Genomic DNA, 19,233 nt, shown 5'->3' with positions numbered 1-19,233 from the left:
CCAGAGGCCAAGAGGACTGGGGCTGGACATCAGTAAAACTCAAGGGAAAAGGAAAATGTGAGCCTTGAAAATTACCTGTGGTCACCAGGCATCGCAGCGGTTTTCCAAGCCAAGAGTCAGGGCCTAGTAGAGAGACCAGCCACATGGTTCTCTCCAGAACCATCTTGGGGAGAAATCAGACCCTGTGACCCTCCACTTAGGCTCACTCTCAAGCCAATCTGGTTTCCATTATGATGGCAAGCGGTGCAATGTCCCCTCATCTAGAAAACAATCCGACTCAAACAGCTCCAGTCCTGCACTCACAGGACCACAGAGAGGACAATTTGGAGAACTTAGTGCTGTATTTCCAGGTGAGAATTCTGTTTGGGGCTGACATTAGGTAGAGCAGGAATATTTTGAGAAACACAAGCCTACCTTGATGAGATGAAGAGCAGAAAAACACACTACAGGAAATGTTAACAAATAGATGGGCAGAGGGCAGAAGACAACACAGAAAAGTGGGTCCTGTCCAGTGGAAGATTTCTCCTCTGGTGACCCTTCCCATTTGAGGGCCTCCAGTCCAATGGCCCATTGGTCACACGCTTGGCTTTGGGAAAGAGAGCCACCCTCCTCCTCCTCCTCCTTGCTTCCCCACTCAAAGTTTGATTTTGAATTCTGTGGGCTGTGTGGTCACAGAGGCCCCCGAGGACTTGAAGAGCGCCTTCAGGATGGTGTCAGGGTCCACTTCGGCAGGAGGGTTCGAGGAAGAGGCAGAACTCATCCTGCGAGGAAGCTCAGTCTCCTTTTTCGCTAAGGGGCTGTCACTCAATCGCCTGTGGAGAGCAGAGAGGAGTCAAAATCCTTATCTATTTTCCCCTGATGCAGGGCAGGGAGCCTGCATTTACTGAGCATCTGTTATGAGCAAGGCAACCAATGCCATCCTTTCTACACCTGCCATCTTATTTCATTTTGCAGCAAACAGTCATTTTTCTTATTTACTGAAGGAAACTCTGAGATGCATCTGCTTTAGGAATTCTGGGTAACATGTACTGGCACATTCTGAGAAGACCTACAGTGAAGACGCAATTTAACTCTTTTGTGACCAATGTTTCCCAAATTAGGTCACAAAACTACTTTTCAAAATTTATTCCTGAAACAAAGTTTAGAAACAGTTGACTTCTCAGGTTTCCAGTCTTGGTCTTTGGCCAAAAAAAAGGTTAAAGTAACTCTTTCTGAGCGTGTTTGTTTTCTAATAATTAACAGGAGTACAACTGTATGAATCTGAGAGACATGCTACCAACAAGTACCCAAAATGTCAAGGCAAGAGTCATAGACAGAGAAGCTACAATGGCTAGGAATCGAGAAAGTTGGTGACACCCCGGTTCTGCCACGCACAGATCAAGTGGCCACAGCAAGTCTAGTATCCTTCCTGGGTCTGTGTCTATAAAATGACATCCTGTGTCCTGCTGCAAACAGTTTAAGTGTCTTGAGCTCCAGAGAATTCCCCATTCCCATCCCAGACATGCAGGTTCAGGTGTGTATACAAAAGGGTGGCACCTGGCACTCATTCCCATCCCAATTCTGTTTGAAGGATGCCTGCAACTGTACAGAAACATCCACCTTTCTCTCAGGTGTTTCCAAACTTCTGACAGGCCTTACTGAGATCATTCTCCGTAGAAATGACAAAATGAGCCCCATTGTAAACTAACATTTACGACCTGTGACTGAGTGACTACGGACAGAACAGAGGGAATGGCAAAGAGAATGATGAGAAGAGTTGTGATACAGAATAAAAGATGATCGAGAAGCATAAACAGAAAAGCCTCAAAAGCTGACCCTCCCTGTGCCCTGGGTTCCAGGCTTAGAACTCACAGCAGGATGGGCTGGTCCGAGGTGATGACGTTCCCATTCATATGAAGGTTGCACTTCATTGGCTGCCCTGAAAAATAAGAGAAGGCTGCAGTGAGAACTCAGTTCCTTACACGAGAGAGAAAAACGGTCATGAGCTCCATCACCCAGGGCCACAGCACCCACCCACCACCAGGTCCACAGGTGGGGACCAGGCTGATGGCTTTTAGCAAAGCCCAGAGATTGAGAAAAGCCCAGGTTGTGACATGCAGGAAACCTCAGGACAGCACCGAGAAGCAACATTTTACTTTCTGTGGAAGAGAGATAAGAGGAGTGAGGGAAAATGGGCTCAGCTCCCAGCAGAGCAGCAGTCAGCATTCCCTGCCCCTCCTGTCTGTGCTGCACAGGGTCTCCAAGCACAGAGCTTCCTTATCCACCCAACTCATCTCCCGAGGAGAAAGCTTATACAGGGCTGCAAGTCAGAGTCCAACCACAAACACCTCATGGGATGAAGGTTCAACGATGGTAATGGCAGTCTGCGAAGACCAAGAGCAGAGGTGTCACTATGAGAGACTGTCCACTGTCCCAACCATCCCACTTCTCCGACTCTACAGCTGACTCAGAGGTTTAGCTCAGGGGGAAAAGATAGGCCATAAGAACAGACAATTCCAACCAATCAAAGACCAAGTTCACTGTTCCTGAGTTGGCTCTGCCTCACAGTGACCTGACAGGACAGATCAGGTTTCTGAGCCTGGAAATCATGATGAGAGCACTCTGCCCATCTTTGCCCCAAGGAGTGGCTGGTGGAGCTGATCCAACTTTTCATTTAGCAGCTTAAGCTTTTAAGCCACCAGGTCTCCCTGCGAACGTGAAACCTCTTCCGAAAAAGAACTGATTTTAAGTGAAACAGAGTGTGAGACCTTCCCTTCAACCGTAAAAGTAATCTCTAAAATAGAGATTTTGGTGGTAAGCAATTAAGAAGAAATCATGAGAACAACTAGCAAGTTAAATATTTATTATCTAGTTTACTAGGAAAAGGCACAGGTAAAAGAAGTCCTCACAAGGTCAAAACAAACTTCAAGGACTGACCTTGAAAATTATCCCTACAAAGGGCTAGACATCAACTGCAACCTACCATGGAGCACTTCACACCCCAGGGAACCATCAAAGACAAGAGACCTTGGAACACAGACCAAGAAGCAGTCAGTGACATAGGAAGAAGTTAGTGTGTGGGTTCAAAATCAAGACAAGTGTGCGTCAGGGTTGTATCCTTCGACCTAACATTCAACATGCACGCCAAGCAAATAATGAAAGGAGGCAGCACCAGGTCGGGTCAACAACTCACTGATGTGCAAAATGCTAGTGACAAGACCTTGTTTACTGAAAACGAAGCAGACTTTAAACGCCTGCTGATGAAAAGCAAAGATGATAGTCTTATAGTCTTTACTATGGAATACACCTCAACAAGAGAACAAAAATTCTTACAAGTGGAGCAATAGTCAAGACTATGATAAACAGAGAAATATTTCTTTTCATTTGCACTTGACCAAGCCATTGTATTTTAACTGCTTTACCTATACCTATTCAATCTGTATGCTGAGTAAATTACTCAAGAAGCTGGAATCTATGAAGAATGTGGCATCAAGATTGGAGGAAGACTCATCAATAACCTGTGCTACGCAGATGAAACAACCTTGCTCGCTTAAAGTGAGCACTTGAAGAACTTGTTGCAGAAAATCAAAGAATACAACTACAATATGAATTGCATCTTAATGTCAAGAAAACAAAGATTCTCACCAAGAGACTGACAGGCAACATCATGACAGCTGGTGACAATATTGAAACTGTCAATAACTTCAACTCATTTGGATCCACAATCAACACCCTTGGTACCAGCAGTCAGAAAATCAGGAAATATACTGCCCTGGGAAAGTCTGCAGTTAGGGACCTCTCCAAATTATTGAGGAGTAATGATATCAGTTTGAGGACTAAGGTGTTTCTGATTCAGGCCATAGCCTTTCCAATTACTTGCTATACATCTGAAAGCTGGACAGTGAATAAGGATGAAAGAACTGTGGTTGAAGAAGAGTACTGAACATCCCCTGAACTGTCAAAATAACAATAAGTATGTCATAAAAGAAGGTGCACCTGGAGTGCTCTTTGAGGCAAAGATGATAGAAGTTTTTACCTCACATACTCTGGGCATGCTGCAAGGGGGGGCTGTTCCTTGGAGAGGGACATGATGCTGGGAAAGGCAGAGGTTTGGGGAAGGAGAGGAAGACCCTCAAGCATGTGGACTGACCTAGTGGTTTAACAACGGGGTTAAGCATGGAAGTGAGAAGGTGCTGTTCCTACTTACCATCCAGACACCGGTTGTTGTACTTCTTATACGCAGTGATAGCATCATCTTTCTTCACAAAGACCACTTCTGCTACCCCAGGATGGACCAGCCGAGCCCGCTTGAGGGCTCCACACACACAGAAAAGCTCCTGCAGAGAACAAGAGGGGGAGGGCTGCAGCGAATTCCAGGCGGCCACCCTGACTGCCTGCCAACCACACTCGGGGGACTCTGGGTAGGCTGGTGGCTGCATTGGTTCCTAATACAAAATCACTGGCTAATAAACTACACAAGAGTTTGCTAGACCTTGTTCCAGTTTTTAAGGATTGAGTGGTTTCCCCAGGACATGACACTGTCAAGTCTCTGCTAAACCAGGAACGCGAATTATTGCAAGTCACCAAGACCCAGGTTTGGGTTTGATCATTGTGGCTTGACCTTCTATCAGCTGAATGACCTGTCAGCAGGTTATTTAAGTTCTCTGCACCAAGTTTTTTCTTGTGAAAACAGGGAGCAAAGGTCTGGCCTAGACTATCTCCTAGGGCTGCTGTGAGTTCATCCACGGTCGTTCATAAGGCAATGCTTTGTACACAGATGTTGCCACCCTACCATGTTCCAATCCCTTCCTCACTTGACAAAGGGACTGAAGCCAGAGAGGGTGCAGGGTCTGGACAGATGGGGGTTAACTAGCATCCAAGCTTTTCTTCTGCAAACTAGCCATCAGAAGGGTGTGAGGAGGATGAGGAAAGTGGCTCATGAAATTGTCCATTTTATTTTAATGATAATGGGGGAAATGTTACTCAAACTAAGATGAGATGCTGATTTTATTGCTATTGTTTAAGTATTACATATCTGTATACACAAGTGATTTTAAGCTCATGCTGTCTGACATCAGAATGAAAATGAATTTGAAAAGGAAGTTTTGACCACACTGGTGTAGGTGAGACAGGACAGAGCAAGAGGGCCATCCAATTAACCAGCAGGTGACAGTACTGTCAGTCCATGGATGTTTATAATGGATTAAACTGTGTCCCTCAAAACACAAGTCCCAGGATTTAATGTGGAAATTAGGTAATGATCCCCTACGATCTGGTAAATCGAACAGCTATAAAAGAATCAAGGGTGGAGGACAGTACCCTTTTCCCAGCCTTATCCTCTCCCTTCCCTACAGACAGAAGGGACACTTCTCTAGGGTGTGGCCTACACTACCTTTCATTCCAGAGAGATAAATGGGGGAAGGGGGGGGGAGCTGAGAGGAGGAATCCTTGCCAGGAAGGAGTACATCCTTTTGGACTCAGCCTTTTTGTTAGGTAGCTTGACCTTAGGGAAGACTAAGACACATGAGATTACTCAAGAAATGCCTCCTGGCCTACAGATGCTGAGAAAACAAGGACTTCTCTCTCCACAACCAACAATGAGCGAGCAGGGCTTTCTCTGGAGCTGGCATCTTAAATTTGGACTTGTAGCTTCTTCAATTGTAAAAGAATCAATTTCCGCTTATTAAAGCCATCATTGTGCTCGCTGTTATAGTACCATTGGGTAATTAAGACAGCACGTATTGCACAGTGAGAATAAAACAATCCCATTTAGAAGCATAGACATCCTGAGATTCACACCTGGTACCCAATACTTGCTAAGAACCACCACTGACACAGTGAAGTGCTGATGCAGTAGGCCTGAAGGTTGCCATCTCCAAGACCTGTAACAAGGTGGGCAGCAATCTGGGAACTCAGATTCCAGGTGACCAAAACTGGTAAGAGAGCCTCATTATGCCCAGATTCTTCACGCAAACAACACGGTTTATGCTCAATACCTGCTTTCCTTAGGGAAACCTGAGACAAAAGTTCTAGGTGAAAGGTCCTACATGACAAGCCAACAGCAACAAAACCCCTGAGCACTGACTCACTAGTGATCTTCGCCAGCAGACCACACATATGCACGCTGTCACAGCTGAGTCAAGTTCAGGTGCCTCTACGGCGAGTGAGCGGTCCGAAAGCTCGTACCTAGTTTCCCAGGGACTTTGCTCCAGGTGCCTTTTTCTTGGCTGATTTTGTTGTTTCTTATTATTCTAATGAATCCCAGCCATGACTACATCTCTACTGTGAGTTCCATTAGTCTCCTGCGCAGATCTCCACATCTGGAGATGCGGCGAAGGGCCCCTGACATAAGCCTTATTTAAGACTGACAATTCTGCAGCCACAGTACTTACAACAATGTCCTCCTCGGTGACGCGTGGGTGCAGGTTATTCACGGTCATCTTCGTGCCTTCCAGGGGGCTGAACGCAGGCTGCCACAGACAAGAGTGTTAGCAGAGGTCAGAGACAGGCATGAGCTCCCCCCACACTCACTCCACGTAAGTGACCACAGGGGCCCAGAACATGCAAGGTCAGTTACAATCGGACCACAGTCCTCAGCCCAAACACACATCCACCACCTACACCAGGAAAACAGAACGCATTTCTCAAATATTCTGGGTCCTCTTAAGCCTCTAAGTCTCTGTCTCTCTGTTATGCCACTCCTATTTTAAGAGCCATCCAGCTCACATGGCTTCTCCTTGAAGCTTTCCCCCTTTTCATGAGGAACTGGATGCCCTTTCCTCAATGCCCCCGAAAGGTCTATTCTGGTGGACCTCTATCCCACCACCAGATGTGGTGTACCAGCCTGCAAGCGCCAGAGGGCTGGATACTCTTAGGCCCTGGCTTGTTTATAAAAGGCCTTGTGAGGACCAGACACAGAGCTGAGCACACTGCCAAGCAGCAGACAGGCTCAGCTAGGATGGGCAGGCATTTCCTCTCCTTCACCTTGAACTCACCTCAGCCGGGGGCAGGTCTTTAGGGGGTTCCTCTTTGTTCACCAGTGTCCGCGACATGCTGGTCAAGGCCTTTGTTCGAACGGAGGAGGTGAGTGCTGGAGCTGTATAGGTATCATTCTGGACCACTTTGGTGAGAGGGAGAGCCCTGGACAAGGACAGCCTGGAGCTGCTCAGCCCAGCCTAAACAAGAGAGGCAGGAAGAAATCTGAGAAGCCGGAGCCGTGGACTCCTGTGAAGAAGCCCCAGAGGACTGAGAACCAGCTACATGCATGGCTGACAACCCACCTTCAATGCCTCAAGTCAAGCAGAGATCTGCAGCCAAAAAGGCTGTTGCTACCACAAATGTCCCACAGGGAGGAGAAGGGTAAGGAAGAAAGCAGAGCTGGCACACATGCTCACAGATGCAGCAGTCAGAGTATGCAAAGTCCTTCATAACAACCTTTAACACAACACTGACCTAAGAAACTAACCCAGAAACCACATCACTAAAACTTTATGAAAACTGTAACTTCGGGCTAACAAGGCCGAAAGCGTGAAGTGACATTTATACCCAGTTACATTTCTACACAATGGCAGACCACCATCTCTGGACTGGCTGAGCACAGGAACCTACAACCATACAAAGGCACACACACAGGCCTGCCTTACCAGCTCTCAGACTTCTGGGGACAGGCCAGCACAGTCAACATGTGCAGACCACCCACAATAACCCCACCATTCAAACTGGCAAGCGGTTCCTTGGAAAAATAATCCAGTAAACACTTCTATATGAATGCATCTGAAGGAAGAGATGAGTGAAGCAGAAGTGGAAGGTGGTCCCATCTATTTAGGGAGGTATTCACCGCTCAAGAGAAACACCGCAGCCAGAGTGTAGGACAGGGTAGATCTGTGAGGCTTCTCCAAGGATGGATGAAATATCCACCCTATAGAAGTCTATGTTCCCAAACCAATCCTAAGTCAGCATGGTATAATACTTGAACACGAGAGCCTGCAGTCTTGACGGCTTAGGCTCAAGTTCTGAATGTAGCCTGAGTGACTAAGGCAGGATTATTTAACTAACTGCTCTGTGTTTCTTTATCTGTAAAAGAGGTATACTACCTGAGGTACAATAAATTAGCTAATACGACCCTTTCAAGCTATGTTGTTGTGTGTCATCAGGTTGAAACCAACTCAGTTGGCCCTCCAGTGGGTTTTCAGAGGCTGCAAGTAACACAGGAGGTGACTGTCCATCTTTCTCCTGCAGAATAGCTGGTTGATTTGAACCATCTGCCTTGGGCTGGCAATACAACTCCTTATCCACTAGACTCTACAAGATGTCCTTTTTCTGGCACTGCCTGTACACCTGTGGATACGGTCTGGTTTTGAGTGAGTTCTATGATGTTAAGGAGACAAGACTGGGATGAGATCTGTCCTGAGTCCCAGTCTTTCTACAGGGTATGATTAAGTTACTATTAGGTCCCTTGAGGATATATGGTCTATATTACTTATAGGAATGCTCTGGACCTTACATACAGCTCCTTGTCCTCTGGTTCTTGGAATGTGAGCCAGCAGCTTATTATCATACCTTCCAATTGGGGTTCACCTATTTCAAAATAACCTGAGTCAGTAGAAGCCTCCAGACCGACTTCTGACCCACAGGCTTGGACCTTGCCAGACTCCACAACCAAATAAGCAATTGTCTAAATGGTTTGAGAGTTCTGCGTAATGTTCCAGTGAATTATGAAAGTTCAAGTAAGGAGAAAGAATAGGGAGGGGAAGAGGAGAAGCTGATGTCAGAGAAGAGTAAGTGGTACAGCAGTTCAGAAAAGCTGGATATCTGGGGCATCTTTAACCTCTGCCTCATAGGGACCTGTCTTCTAAATTAATCATGCAATAATTGTACACTGCAGAAGAGGACAAGTACCGTATGTAAGTGAACAGAAATATTTACATACTTCTAAATTCTACCTAGCATTAGCATTGAGCTCCATTGATAGACCCCTCAGCAGCCAACCTGAGCCACTTTAAGAGCTCCAGTAGTAAGAGAAACACTGGTTGATAAACAACACAGTCTCTGGGCCTCTTAAAGCACAGTCTGACACCCTCACCCTGAGAGATCACTTGAATGGATACTGAGATGTTGTTCTCCTTCTACTTCACTGGCACACCAAGATTCCTGACGTGTAAGCTGTACCTGGAAACGCCCACAGGCAAGTCCGAATATCTGTGCTCACCTACTAATCAAGGAAATCAGACTAGGGCCAAAGCTGCTGTGTGGGAAGACCTGGAGCAGGCTGTCTTGGCACAGAGGAAGCAAAATGTGATTCCTTTTATTATACACGTTTCCCCTGGATTTTCTCCTATCCAACAACAGAGAGCTGCGGCTCAGCCGTCTACTCACTATGGAATCACAAGCCAGTCTCTAGACAGCCTGTTCTCAGTATTTACAAAGCAAAGCGTGGGGCTGGTTCTAGTTCAGAAAATGTTATGATCCAAATGATAAGCACATTCTGTACTGAAAGCCCAAGTTCCACAATCTCTCACATTCATCTGACCTCACACCCAGCGGATGCAGAAAATATGCTGGCGGAAATGGCAAACGTTGTTATATATACTCTGACACAACAACATTTTATAAAAATGTCATACTGGATGGTAGACAAAGCTGCCAATGGATGAGACTTTCATCTGTTTACTAGGAACAGGTGCTGTAACATCATCCTCTTCATCCAGGTCGTATAAATTCTAAGAACAAAAAAAAACACACAAAAAAAAAACCAGACACTAATAGATCTTTGTCCAAAAGCGTTCAGGGCACTCAATGCAATCTGTGCTCGGTAGACCCTCAACAGCACTCTGGAACAAGCATAGGAGGGAAGCGACTGCTGTTGTATGAGGGAGAACTGAGAACTAGGGGAGGTGTCCCAGGAGGAGTCTCAAAGGCTAGGGCACAAGTCATACTCGCCTGCCTCCCTGCCTGCAAGGGTCTGGGGCAAGGACTGCAACTTGGAGCACTTTTCACAACTGGAGATAATGTGTACAAGTCTCCAAAGCATTTTATGCTCTGGCATCAAAAGTCCATCAACCCAAGGATTCTCACCTAGTCAAATAACCCCAAATCTAGAAAAAGATTTATGAAAAATACAAGAATTTACAATAGTGAATATTACAACAGCAACAACCAAAAAAAATCACTCAAAAGTGTAGATCATAGAGTCAATGGCTAGTTAACAGAAAGATTAACTGTGGATGTGAAGCATTCCAGAAACACGGGGAAAAGTGATTCAAAATTGGGTAAGAACACAATTACAACTTTGCATAAAATGACGACATTTTAGGGGGAAGTCAACACGTGGTGGAACTCAACATTAGGAGAAAGCTAGCTAGCTCTGCAGAATAAGAGCAAGAACTTTTAAAATTAATCTATTTTGCAAATTTTCTATATTAAACACATTCTATTTTAATTAATAAAACATGTTAACTTTCAGTTTGCCCTTCTGCCCCTTACTGCCCTGCCTTTACTAAGAGGTTTTTTCTAAAAAGCCATTCATGCACAGGAAAGTGACTGCAACTGCTCCTCCAACAACGTGTGCTCGCTCGCTCTCAATCCTACCTGTTTGGGCTGCTGGTTATTGACGACGTTGATCCTCATTCCAGCAGGATGAAGTGGAACCATGGTCTTCTGCTGTGGAACCTAAAAGGATCCAGTGGTCATAATTCATTCTACTGGGTTTATTTGTGTTTCTGTGAGCAGAAGATGGAACTTGAAAGATTGTGGGGACCTTGCTTTAGTTTTTGGTTTAAAAAACTATAAAGTGTCTCCTAAAGCAGGAAAGTAAAGGAGAAGTGACATTCCAGAGACTGATAGGCACGTGGAGGGAGATCTGAAGGAAGCTGCAGCTGTCGTGGTTCTCAAGGTACATACTGTGTACCAGGACCCGGAGGGTCTGACTGAGCTCCTCTGCTGACTCCTCCCACTTCTGATGGTGCCAACCCACCCTTAGTTTTGTAGAAGAATCTGCATCTCAGTTGTTATTGTTTGATACCATCAAGTTGGGTGTTCAGAGTAGAACTATGCTCTGTAGGGATTTCAAGGCTATAACCTTTTGGAAGCAGACTCTTCTATAAAATTGGGTCACTAGTCTATATTCACAACAAGAAATAGGCAATTTATGTCAAGTGCCTACTATATATTACATGTTCAGCAAATGTTCACTTGATTCTTCCCCATCTCTTCCTCTCCTACCATCAATTTCAGGAGGGAATGTTACTTATTTTCTCTGGTCCTTTATTTTCTTTTATAGCATTGCTATTATGTACCATCGAGTCAGAACCAACTCACAGCTGACCCTCCAGCAGGTTTCCAGAGACAGCAAATATTTCTTCCTTGGAGCACCTGATGGATTCAAACCGTGTGTCTTTAGACTGGCAGCCCAACTCCTTACCACCAAGCCACCAGAGCTCATTCTTTTATATAAAACTGAGATAGTATTTTGCCCTCTTTATGTGTTACTTGACTAGAACACGTATAAAAAGTTCTGACCCACCTGGATGGTCTTGGTGAGCTTCAGAGCAGGAGTCACTGTGACGACAGGCGGGCTCATGAAGGCAGCAGGGGAACTGCGTTTCAAGCTGATCTTCTCTCGGGCATCGGCCACCTGGCGTGGTTTCTGGGGCACTGTACTTTGCTGCTTTCGGGAGTTGAGCATCTCTCGTGCATCCTGCACTTTCCCTTTGATTCGAAACCGAGCATCGTTTTGTAAAAGCTTCTCCCGGGCATCCTTGACTCCCAGCTTGAGCCTGGCATCTGAGAGGCCAATCTTTTGACGGGCATCAAATCTCTGCTGGAAGGTGGTTGTGCGTACTGGCTGGCTGAGAAGGCTCTGATGGATGCCCACACGAGATCGGACCCCTCCAAGTCCTGCTCTGACATTGAGCCTACAAACAAAAAAGGGAATATTAAATGGGTCTGGAGAGCCACAGCAGCTGTTGCAAGTACAGTGATGTACTTGGCACTAGGAAGGAAAAGGTCCTGACAGAGACCACCAAGTTTCCAGCCCGAGGAGCAAGTAAGCCGACAGAGTAAACACGAGGCTTTTAACTCTATGTGCCGTAAGCAAAACTGGGAATAAGAGGCTGCCACTGTTCTCACACTAGGGCTCTGCTACTTACAGAGTGTTTGGAGACACTAAAGTAACATACTTCCACGTATGTACGATGAGCAATTTTACAGTTTCCAAAACACATGGATTCCATAATTATTCTCTCAACCATGTCTCGCAGCCCCCCAAGATGCAGACATTATTCCACCCACCGAAACAAACTTAGGCCACTCTGAGGGCTGAGTGTACAGGTATATATGGTCTGGATCCATCATCAGCTGTTCTGCAAGCAACGCCTGCTTGATTTATAGCCTCTGAAAAGCCGCTGGAGCTTCAGCTATATTCTGACTCAATGGTTATAAAACAACTCCACTGAAACAGGCTTACGAGAGGTTAAACGATTATTAAAATAAAGGGTGCCAGGTAGCCTCAAACCTTCAATGCAATCAGATGCCTCCAACTGGGCTGAGACCAAGAAAAAAGCTACCATGTGAGTCTGGTTTAGAGCATAAGGGAAGCGATAAACGAAAACGTTTGCAGGCTCACTAAAACCAAACACTGACCTCATTGCCATCAAGTGAATTCTCACTCACTCATGGACCCCATGTGTGTCAAAACAGAATGGCAGGCAGCAGGGTTTTCAACAGCTGGTATTTACAGTAGCTGACCTGCTGGGTCTTCCTCTGTGGAATGACTGTCAGCTTCCTGAGCAATAGCCAAGGGCACTGTGCTGTATCCAGGGATCTTTAGAGATCTTTTTTAGAGATCAACAAAAACGTTTGAGTGCTCAGTACAGGTCAATAAATGTTGACACATGATTTTTATAAGCTTACAATAAACTTATGAGTTAACTACATTTTATAAATGAGGAAACTGAGTCTTAAGGAGCCTCGGAATCTTGAGACTCCCTAGATCACAGATTCATCAAAAGTGAAGGGTTAGATTTTAACATAGCAATCAAAAAAACCCCAACAAATCAAATGGGGGGGGATCCAGCCCACTGCTATCAAGTCAGTTTGTACTCAGGGAACCACTCCAATAGGTTTCTGAGGCTGTAAATCTTAAGAGGAGCAGACATTTCTCTCTTAAAGCAGCTGGCAGATACCAAGCACTCACGTCCTGTTAGCAGGCTAGCATGTAACCTACTACGCCACCAGGGTTCATTAACTCTAGTTACAGCATCAACACACTATGTGTGAGTCCAAATGCAGAAACCAAAGCTTGCAGAGCTAATGAAAGGTGAACTGCCCCCTCCCTACCAGTGGAGAGAAACCTCAGAATTCCAGTGCACATTCCAGGGCCAGTGCATCTGATCACTCAAGAGAAACCACACACCATCTTGTTTCGTTCTGGTTGGGTTTTGGTGGGTTTTTTGGGAGGGGGAGAGTGATCAGGATGCCTTGGGCTGCACTTTTTTTATTTTTATTATTTTGTGTGCGTGTCCCGTCAAATCGGATCTGACTGGTACAGGAGGATATTGCGCCTCCTTCTCCAGCAGAGCATCTGGTGCATTCGAACTGTGTACCCCTGGGATTGCAGTGCGGCTTCTTGCCACTTGGCCACCAGAGCTCCCCCTGGGCTGCACTTTTATCTAGCTGAACAACAAAAAAAGTACACTGGGGGCGAGGGAGGTGATGGCTGTGGTGAACACAGGAACAGCATGATTAAGCTCCTTCAATTCAGAGCATCCAGTTCTCTGGTTGCCCCAGCTCTCTGAATTCCTTTCGGCAATCACTACTGAAGCTTTTCATAAGCACCATGCTGCTTTCCTGCATGAAAAGACAGCTCTGCAGCAGCAGGCAGCAGCACCGTTGTAAGGCAGACATTAGTCATCAAGGAGTTTTCAAATAAGCACTCCTGCCAACCTGGGGCTAGGTCTCCAAAACAGGGTCAATTACGTTATCCTCCTGCTCCAGACCTGTGCACAGTTCCCTATCAAACAGAACCTCCCGTCTGACCATGTCTTCTACTCTCACCTCATCTCCCACCGCAGGAACTACCTCATGTTTCTGATTCACATTCTGCACTTCAGGCTTCAGGGGGGGAAAGTGGAAGGTAGGGAATATGAGGGAGGTGGAGGAGGTTTTGAGCAAGCCTTTCTCAATTGCCTTACTTCCAGCAAACCAGTGGAACTCAGCAACTACTCGTAGATCCTCACCAGGTATTCCACGAGGCCCTGAGAGGTAGAATAAGTGCTGACCACCCTATTATCCTCAATGCTATGCACACTTAACTGTGAGCTTTCTCCCTCACATCCCAACAGGAACCTGGTACACAAATGATGTCCAGGGAGGGTCTGACGTAAGGACTGTCCTACCCTCTTGGTTTTGCCTGAGGAAGGCACGCAACAATGGCAGCCAGCTTTAGACAGACATCCAGTCCAAGGGAAAGGGCCCTAAGTCTAAAGTGGATTTGCATCCAAAGAGAATTCTTATTTCCAGAATCTACAATGGGATTAGTGTGCACGTTCAGTTATTTTACAGGAAGAAAATAGTGTAGTGCAACAATTACTGAGGTCTACTCAACTGGCAGCATCAGCATGGATGGTGAAGGGCTTGAGATAGTTAACAGTTTTAGTTTGCTTGGCTCCACAGTCAACACTCTTGGTAGCAGCAGCCAGGAAATCAGGAGACGAATTGCATTGGGAAAGTCAGCTGTGAGGGACCTCTCAAGAGTACTGAAGAGCAACGACGTCAGGCTGGAGACTAAGGTGCGCCTGATCCGGGCTATAGTCTTTGCAATTACATGCTATGCATCAGAGTTGGACAGTGAATAGGGATGATAGAAAGAGAACTGATGCCTTTGAGCTGTGGTGCTGGAGAAGAGTGTTGAATATACCATGGACTGCTAGGAGAATGAACAGGTTTGTCTTGGAGAGGGTGAAGCCAGCATCTCCCTGGAGTCAAGGATTCTGAAGCTTTGTCTGACATACTTTGGGCATGTTGCAAGGAGGGACTGGTCCTTGAAGAGGGACATCATGTTTGGGAGAGTGGAGGGGAAGCGCAGGAAAGGAAGACCCTCGATGAGATGGATCAATTCTGTGAGTGGAGAGGTGGAAATGAGTGTTTGAGACGGCGAGTTTGGCACAGGATAGAACGGCGTTTAGGGCTCTTGTACAAAGGGTGGCTATGAGTCGCAATGACTCGATGGCACATAACAACAACAACAACTCTGAAATGCAAATAATAATTGTGGTGTTGGCAAACAGACTTTCAAAACAATAAAACTGACTTGGAGGAAGAGCAATGAGAACTTTCTTAGAAACTCTTTCACATTCTTTGGATATGTTATCAGAAGGGGTCAGAGTCCATGCTGGGAAAGGCAGAGGGTCAGAGAAAGAGTTCCACAGAGATCTTTTTATTCTGGGGGGAAATTCCATCTTCCTTCATACTGATACCAGCTAAGGTCACTGGCTGAGTAGACTGTAGAGTTTTCATGTTTTTAAAACAGGCAGCTGTGCAAGTGCTGAGGAAAACAGCTAAATACCATATTATTCAGCAACTCCACCCCTCGGTACAAATTCAGAAGATTTGAAAGCAGGGATTCAGACAGATGCTTCTACTTAAATCCTCAGTGTTCCATTATTCATAATAATAGCTGAAAAGTGGAAACTACCCAAGTATCCAAATAAACGAGTGGATGAACAAAAGATAGTCCCATACACACAACGGAAAGTTACCCAGCCACAAAGAGAAAAGTTCTGACATCTACCACACACAGATGAGCTCGGAAAACACACCAAGCCAAAGAGTCCAAACACAAATGGAGAGAGAGCGTATGGTTCCACGCACATGAGATACTCAGCATGGACAGAGATAATGCACGGGGACAAATATTTCTTACTGGTTACCTGGGTCTCGAAGCTACTAACTTTCTGTCGGGATAATGAAAATGTTCTGGAAATAAGTGCCTGTGATGGTTGCTCAATATACATGTAATTAATTCCCGTAAGTTGTAAAACACAACTTTTGCGACATGTATTTCACTACAATCAAATTCTGAAAAGACAAAACAATAGAAAAGAAATACATGGATGATTAATTTCAGAAAGGTGGAAAGTCAGCAAAGAAGAAAACCCTCAACGAGAGGGGCTGGCACAGTGATGGCAGCAATGGGCTCCAACGTCTCAGTGGTGAGGAGGATGGCGTGGGCCGGGACAGGGTTCAGAGCTGTTGCTCAGAGGGTCACTGTACGTCCTACTCAACCTGATGTCCCCTCACAGCAACAGCACCATCCTATTCCCCCTTTCCTGATGTACAAGGGGCAATGAACACCAAACAAAACGGCTGCTCGGGGATGGAAACAAAGGGACCGACCAGACAGGTGAAAGACAGGGGAAAGGTCACTTGCAGTTCTACAGGAACTTCTGTCCTGTCCACTTCATGTCTTCTCTAACAGTCACCAGTTCTTCCCAAGACCTCCACACAAATGTTTCCCAGGAAGAAAGCTAACTAGCCTCTATCTTCCATAACTCAAAATCCCAATCCACGGCCACCAAGTCAATTCCAACTCACATCACTGCTCCACTGACCTCTTTCTTGGGGTACAGATCTTCATGAGGAGACTGACCACTGTTCTCCATGAAGCTGGTGGATTCAAACCACTCACCTTTGGGTTAGCAGCGCAACATATTACACATGACATCACCAGAGCTCCTTGTATTTACTCTTGTTGCTGTGTGCCCTTGAGCCAGAACCGACTCACAGCTGACCCTCCAGCAGGTTTTCAGGGGCAGTTACCAGGTGGGGAGACTGCCCATCCTTACTGTAGAAAATGTGCCCGCTGTGGCACTGTTCAAAGTCAATTCTCCGTAGGAGCAAGACAGACTGTCCTTGGCTGAGACAATCTTTTCAAGGGATCTGGTTAAGGAAATGGAGGTCCAGTGGGGCTCAGCTACTAACCAAGCTGTGGGCAGTGGGATCCCACCAGTCCTTCTGCAGGAGAAAGATGTGCTGCTCTACTTCTGTAAAGAACGGCCTTGGAAATCCTCGGGGTTGTTCTCTGTTCTAGTTACTGAGGCAGAACTGACTGACAGCTACAGGTTTAGTGTCACACAGGGAAGAGGGTAGGACCACAAACAGCCTCTCGCCCTCTGAAGCGGAGGGTGGGCACGCTTACTGCCCATTATGAGACTTGGGCTCCTTAAGCTCTGGGTTCCTCTCCTGAAACTCTGAGTCTACGGCTATCTAACCCTCTTCACGTTACTGCTGAGAATCATGGTTCAGGTAACCAGCGTAGGACCCTGATCTCCAGTACTGCTATCCTTGCAAATCACCAACTGTTCTCTGCCTGTAACTCCAGACTCCTGTCTTCTATCAGTACCCAGGAAACTTCTTCAGACGAATTTATCATTTTGCAAACAGGATAAAACCCCACACCTTTCAATGTGTGGACAAGGACACTCAGATCATTGTTCTCTTTGTTGGTCATGCAGGTGAGACATAAAATGGAGTTGCCAGCATATTTACCCAAACAGCACGCAATCTGTTCTCTTCCACTCTAGTTGTCCTGCTTGCATTCTCCCCTCCCCTAAGCCAATCTTCACAAAGCAGCAAGGAATATTTTCCAACCGAAAATTGGATTGAATTACTCCTTTGCTTAAAAGCCTTCAGGGATCACGCTGATGAAAGCTAACATCCACTGAGCACTGAGCGTCTGTCAGGCACTTTTCGAAGCACTTGGGCGATTTTCACTTAATCCTGACAAGACTCTAATGAGGTACTTGTTACTCACATTTTATAAAGACAGGCAAAGAAAGGAAAAGCAGCTTGTGGAAGATCACATGGAAGATGAGGAGAGCAGGGACCTGAATCATGGCAGGCCAGCCCAGGGCCCCAAGCTTATCAATTAGGTACTCCTTGCAGGGAGTGGGAGAGAGCACTTCTACACCTTCAGGGGACAGTCCATTACACCTGTGCTGGCTCTGAGGCTGTAAATCACAACTGGAGGACACTGCTGTCTTTCTCCTTGAAACCCAATGAAGGGCTGCTATGCGTGTGAACGCGATGGGCAGTGAATGAGTTTATGAGACAGAAGACCTGGCCGCTCTGGTGGCCCAGTGGTAAGGAGTTGTGCTGCCAACCCAAAGGGACTTGGTTTGAATCGGGCAGTTATTCCATGGGACAAAGAGGGGCAATCTCCTCCTTTACTGCCCCTGAAAACGGGAGGGTCAGTCAGCCACACAGAGGGAGACCCAGGATCCCACACAGCTAACGGCTGAGGAACTGAACTCATCTGTTCGGAACCGGAGGTCAGAGCCTAGGGGTTAGCAGATGATGAAGTGGGGGTGCCCGTCAGAGTGGACGGGAGAACGTATAAACATTCACTTCAAGCAGCGCATGAAATGATTTCTTTTTCTAGTAAGTAGCTACCTAAGGTGCAATGAGAACTCTCTCATTTTCTGGAACAAAGGAGAGCAAAGAGAAGCAAAGACACACAGACACAATCACTGCAAAGGACCAATGCATGACAGGACGTTAACCCGTGCACCCTGAAACCCGAAAAATCAGATGCTGCCCAATGACCACTGTAAAAGGGATGTTAGAGTCCTGGACAGAGCAGGAAAAACGCTGTTCAAGACCAACATCACACAGAGAAAGGCTGAGAGACGCCGGGGCCCAGGCCCTGGAAGGACAGGGGTGTGGACGGGTAAAGGCCCCTGTTCACTGCTCCTGAGGTCAAGGGCAGGAAGGGCTGGACAGGTGGGGGATGGAGGGGAAGGAGGGCCGGGGAGCCGCGGTGGTGGACACGGCGGAGTCCAGCCGCGTGGACGGTCCCTTCCCGCTCAGCACTAGAAGGGCCAGCCCTGCTCCCGCGACCCGAGGACACCAAGCCCCGGGCAGTGGGCGCTCTCACTCGGACGCAGGACCGTCCTCCGTGAGTGGACATCGCGGGGTCCTGGGGCTCCGGCCTGCAGCCGGGAGTGGGCCGGGAAGTGGGGGCCACGACACCAGGCACCCCAGGTCGGCGGCCCCGGGCCGGTGTCCGACCCCATTCCCCGCGCGACCTGCGGGGACCTGCGAGGATCGTGGGGGTGACGGGGTCACAGCCGGGGGGACCAGCGGGGGGCTCGGGGCAGGCGGCCGGGCGACGGGCCGGGTCCGCCGGGCAGTGTGAGGCCCCCGCCCGCTGGGCTTCGCTTCGGGGGGACTCGGGCGGTCAGCGGAGTCGAAGGCGCC

The 19,233-nt window shown here is 47.0% G+C and overlaps 1 protein-coding gene across 1 annotated transcript in view; it reads right to left on the bottom strand.

Annotated features, from left to right (window-relative positions):
• Positions 1-634: 634 nt before the first annotated feature.
• POLDIP3 (polymerase (DNA-directed), delta interacting protein 3) overlaps positions 635-19,233 on the bottom strand; it is a 29,572-nt gene continuing 10,973 nt past the window's right edge. The window contains exons 2-9 of the mRNA XM_006890057.1: positions 11,501-11,891; positions 10,567-10,647; positions 9,603-9,698; positions 6,975-7,154; positions 6,372-6,449; positions 4,187-4,316; positions 1,852-1,918; positions 635-812 (exon numbers count right to left, since the gene is read on the bottom strand). Coding sequence (XP_006890119.1) covers positions 635-812; positions 1,852-1,918; positions 4,187-4,316; positions 6,372-6,449; positions 6,975-7,154; positions 9,603-9,698; positions 10,567-10,647; positions 11,501-11,891 — 1,201 coding nt within the window. The remainder of the gene's footprint in view (positions 813-1,851; positions 1,919-4,186; positions 4,317-6,371; positions 6,450-6,974; positions 7,155-9,602; positions 9,699-10,566; positions 10,648-11,500; positions 11,892-19,233) is intronic.

The sequence above is a fragment of the Elephantulus edwardii genome, unplaced genomic scaffold (assembly GCF_000299155.1).
Source record: "Elephantulus edwardii isolate Elephantulus edwardi_28Jun2011 unplaced genomic scaffold, EleEdw1.0 scaffold00086, whole genome shotgun sequence".
Classification (NCBI taxonomy): Eukaryota; Metazoa; Chordata; class Mammalia; order Macroscelidea; family Macroscelididae; genus Elephantulus; species Elephantulus edwardii.
The sequence above is the reverse complement of the archived record's forward strand: the minus strand, read 5'-3'. Positions and strand labels throughout refer to the sequence as shown.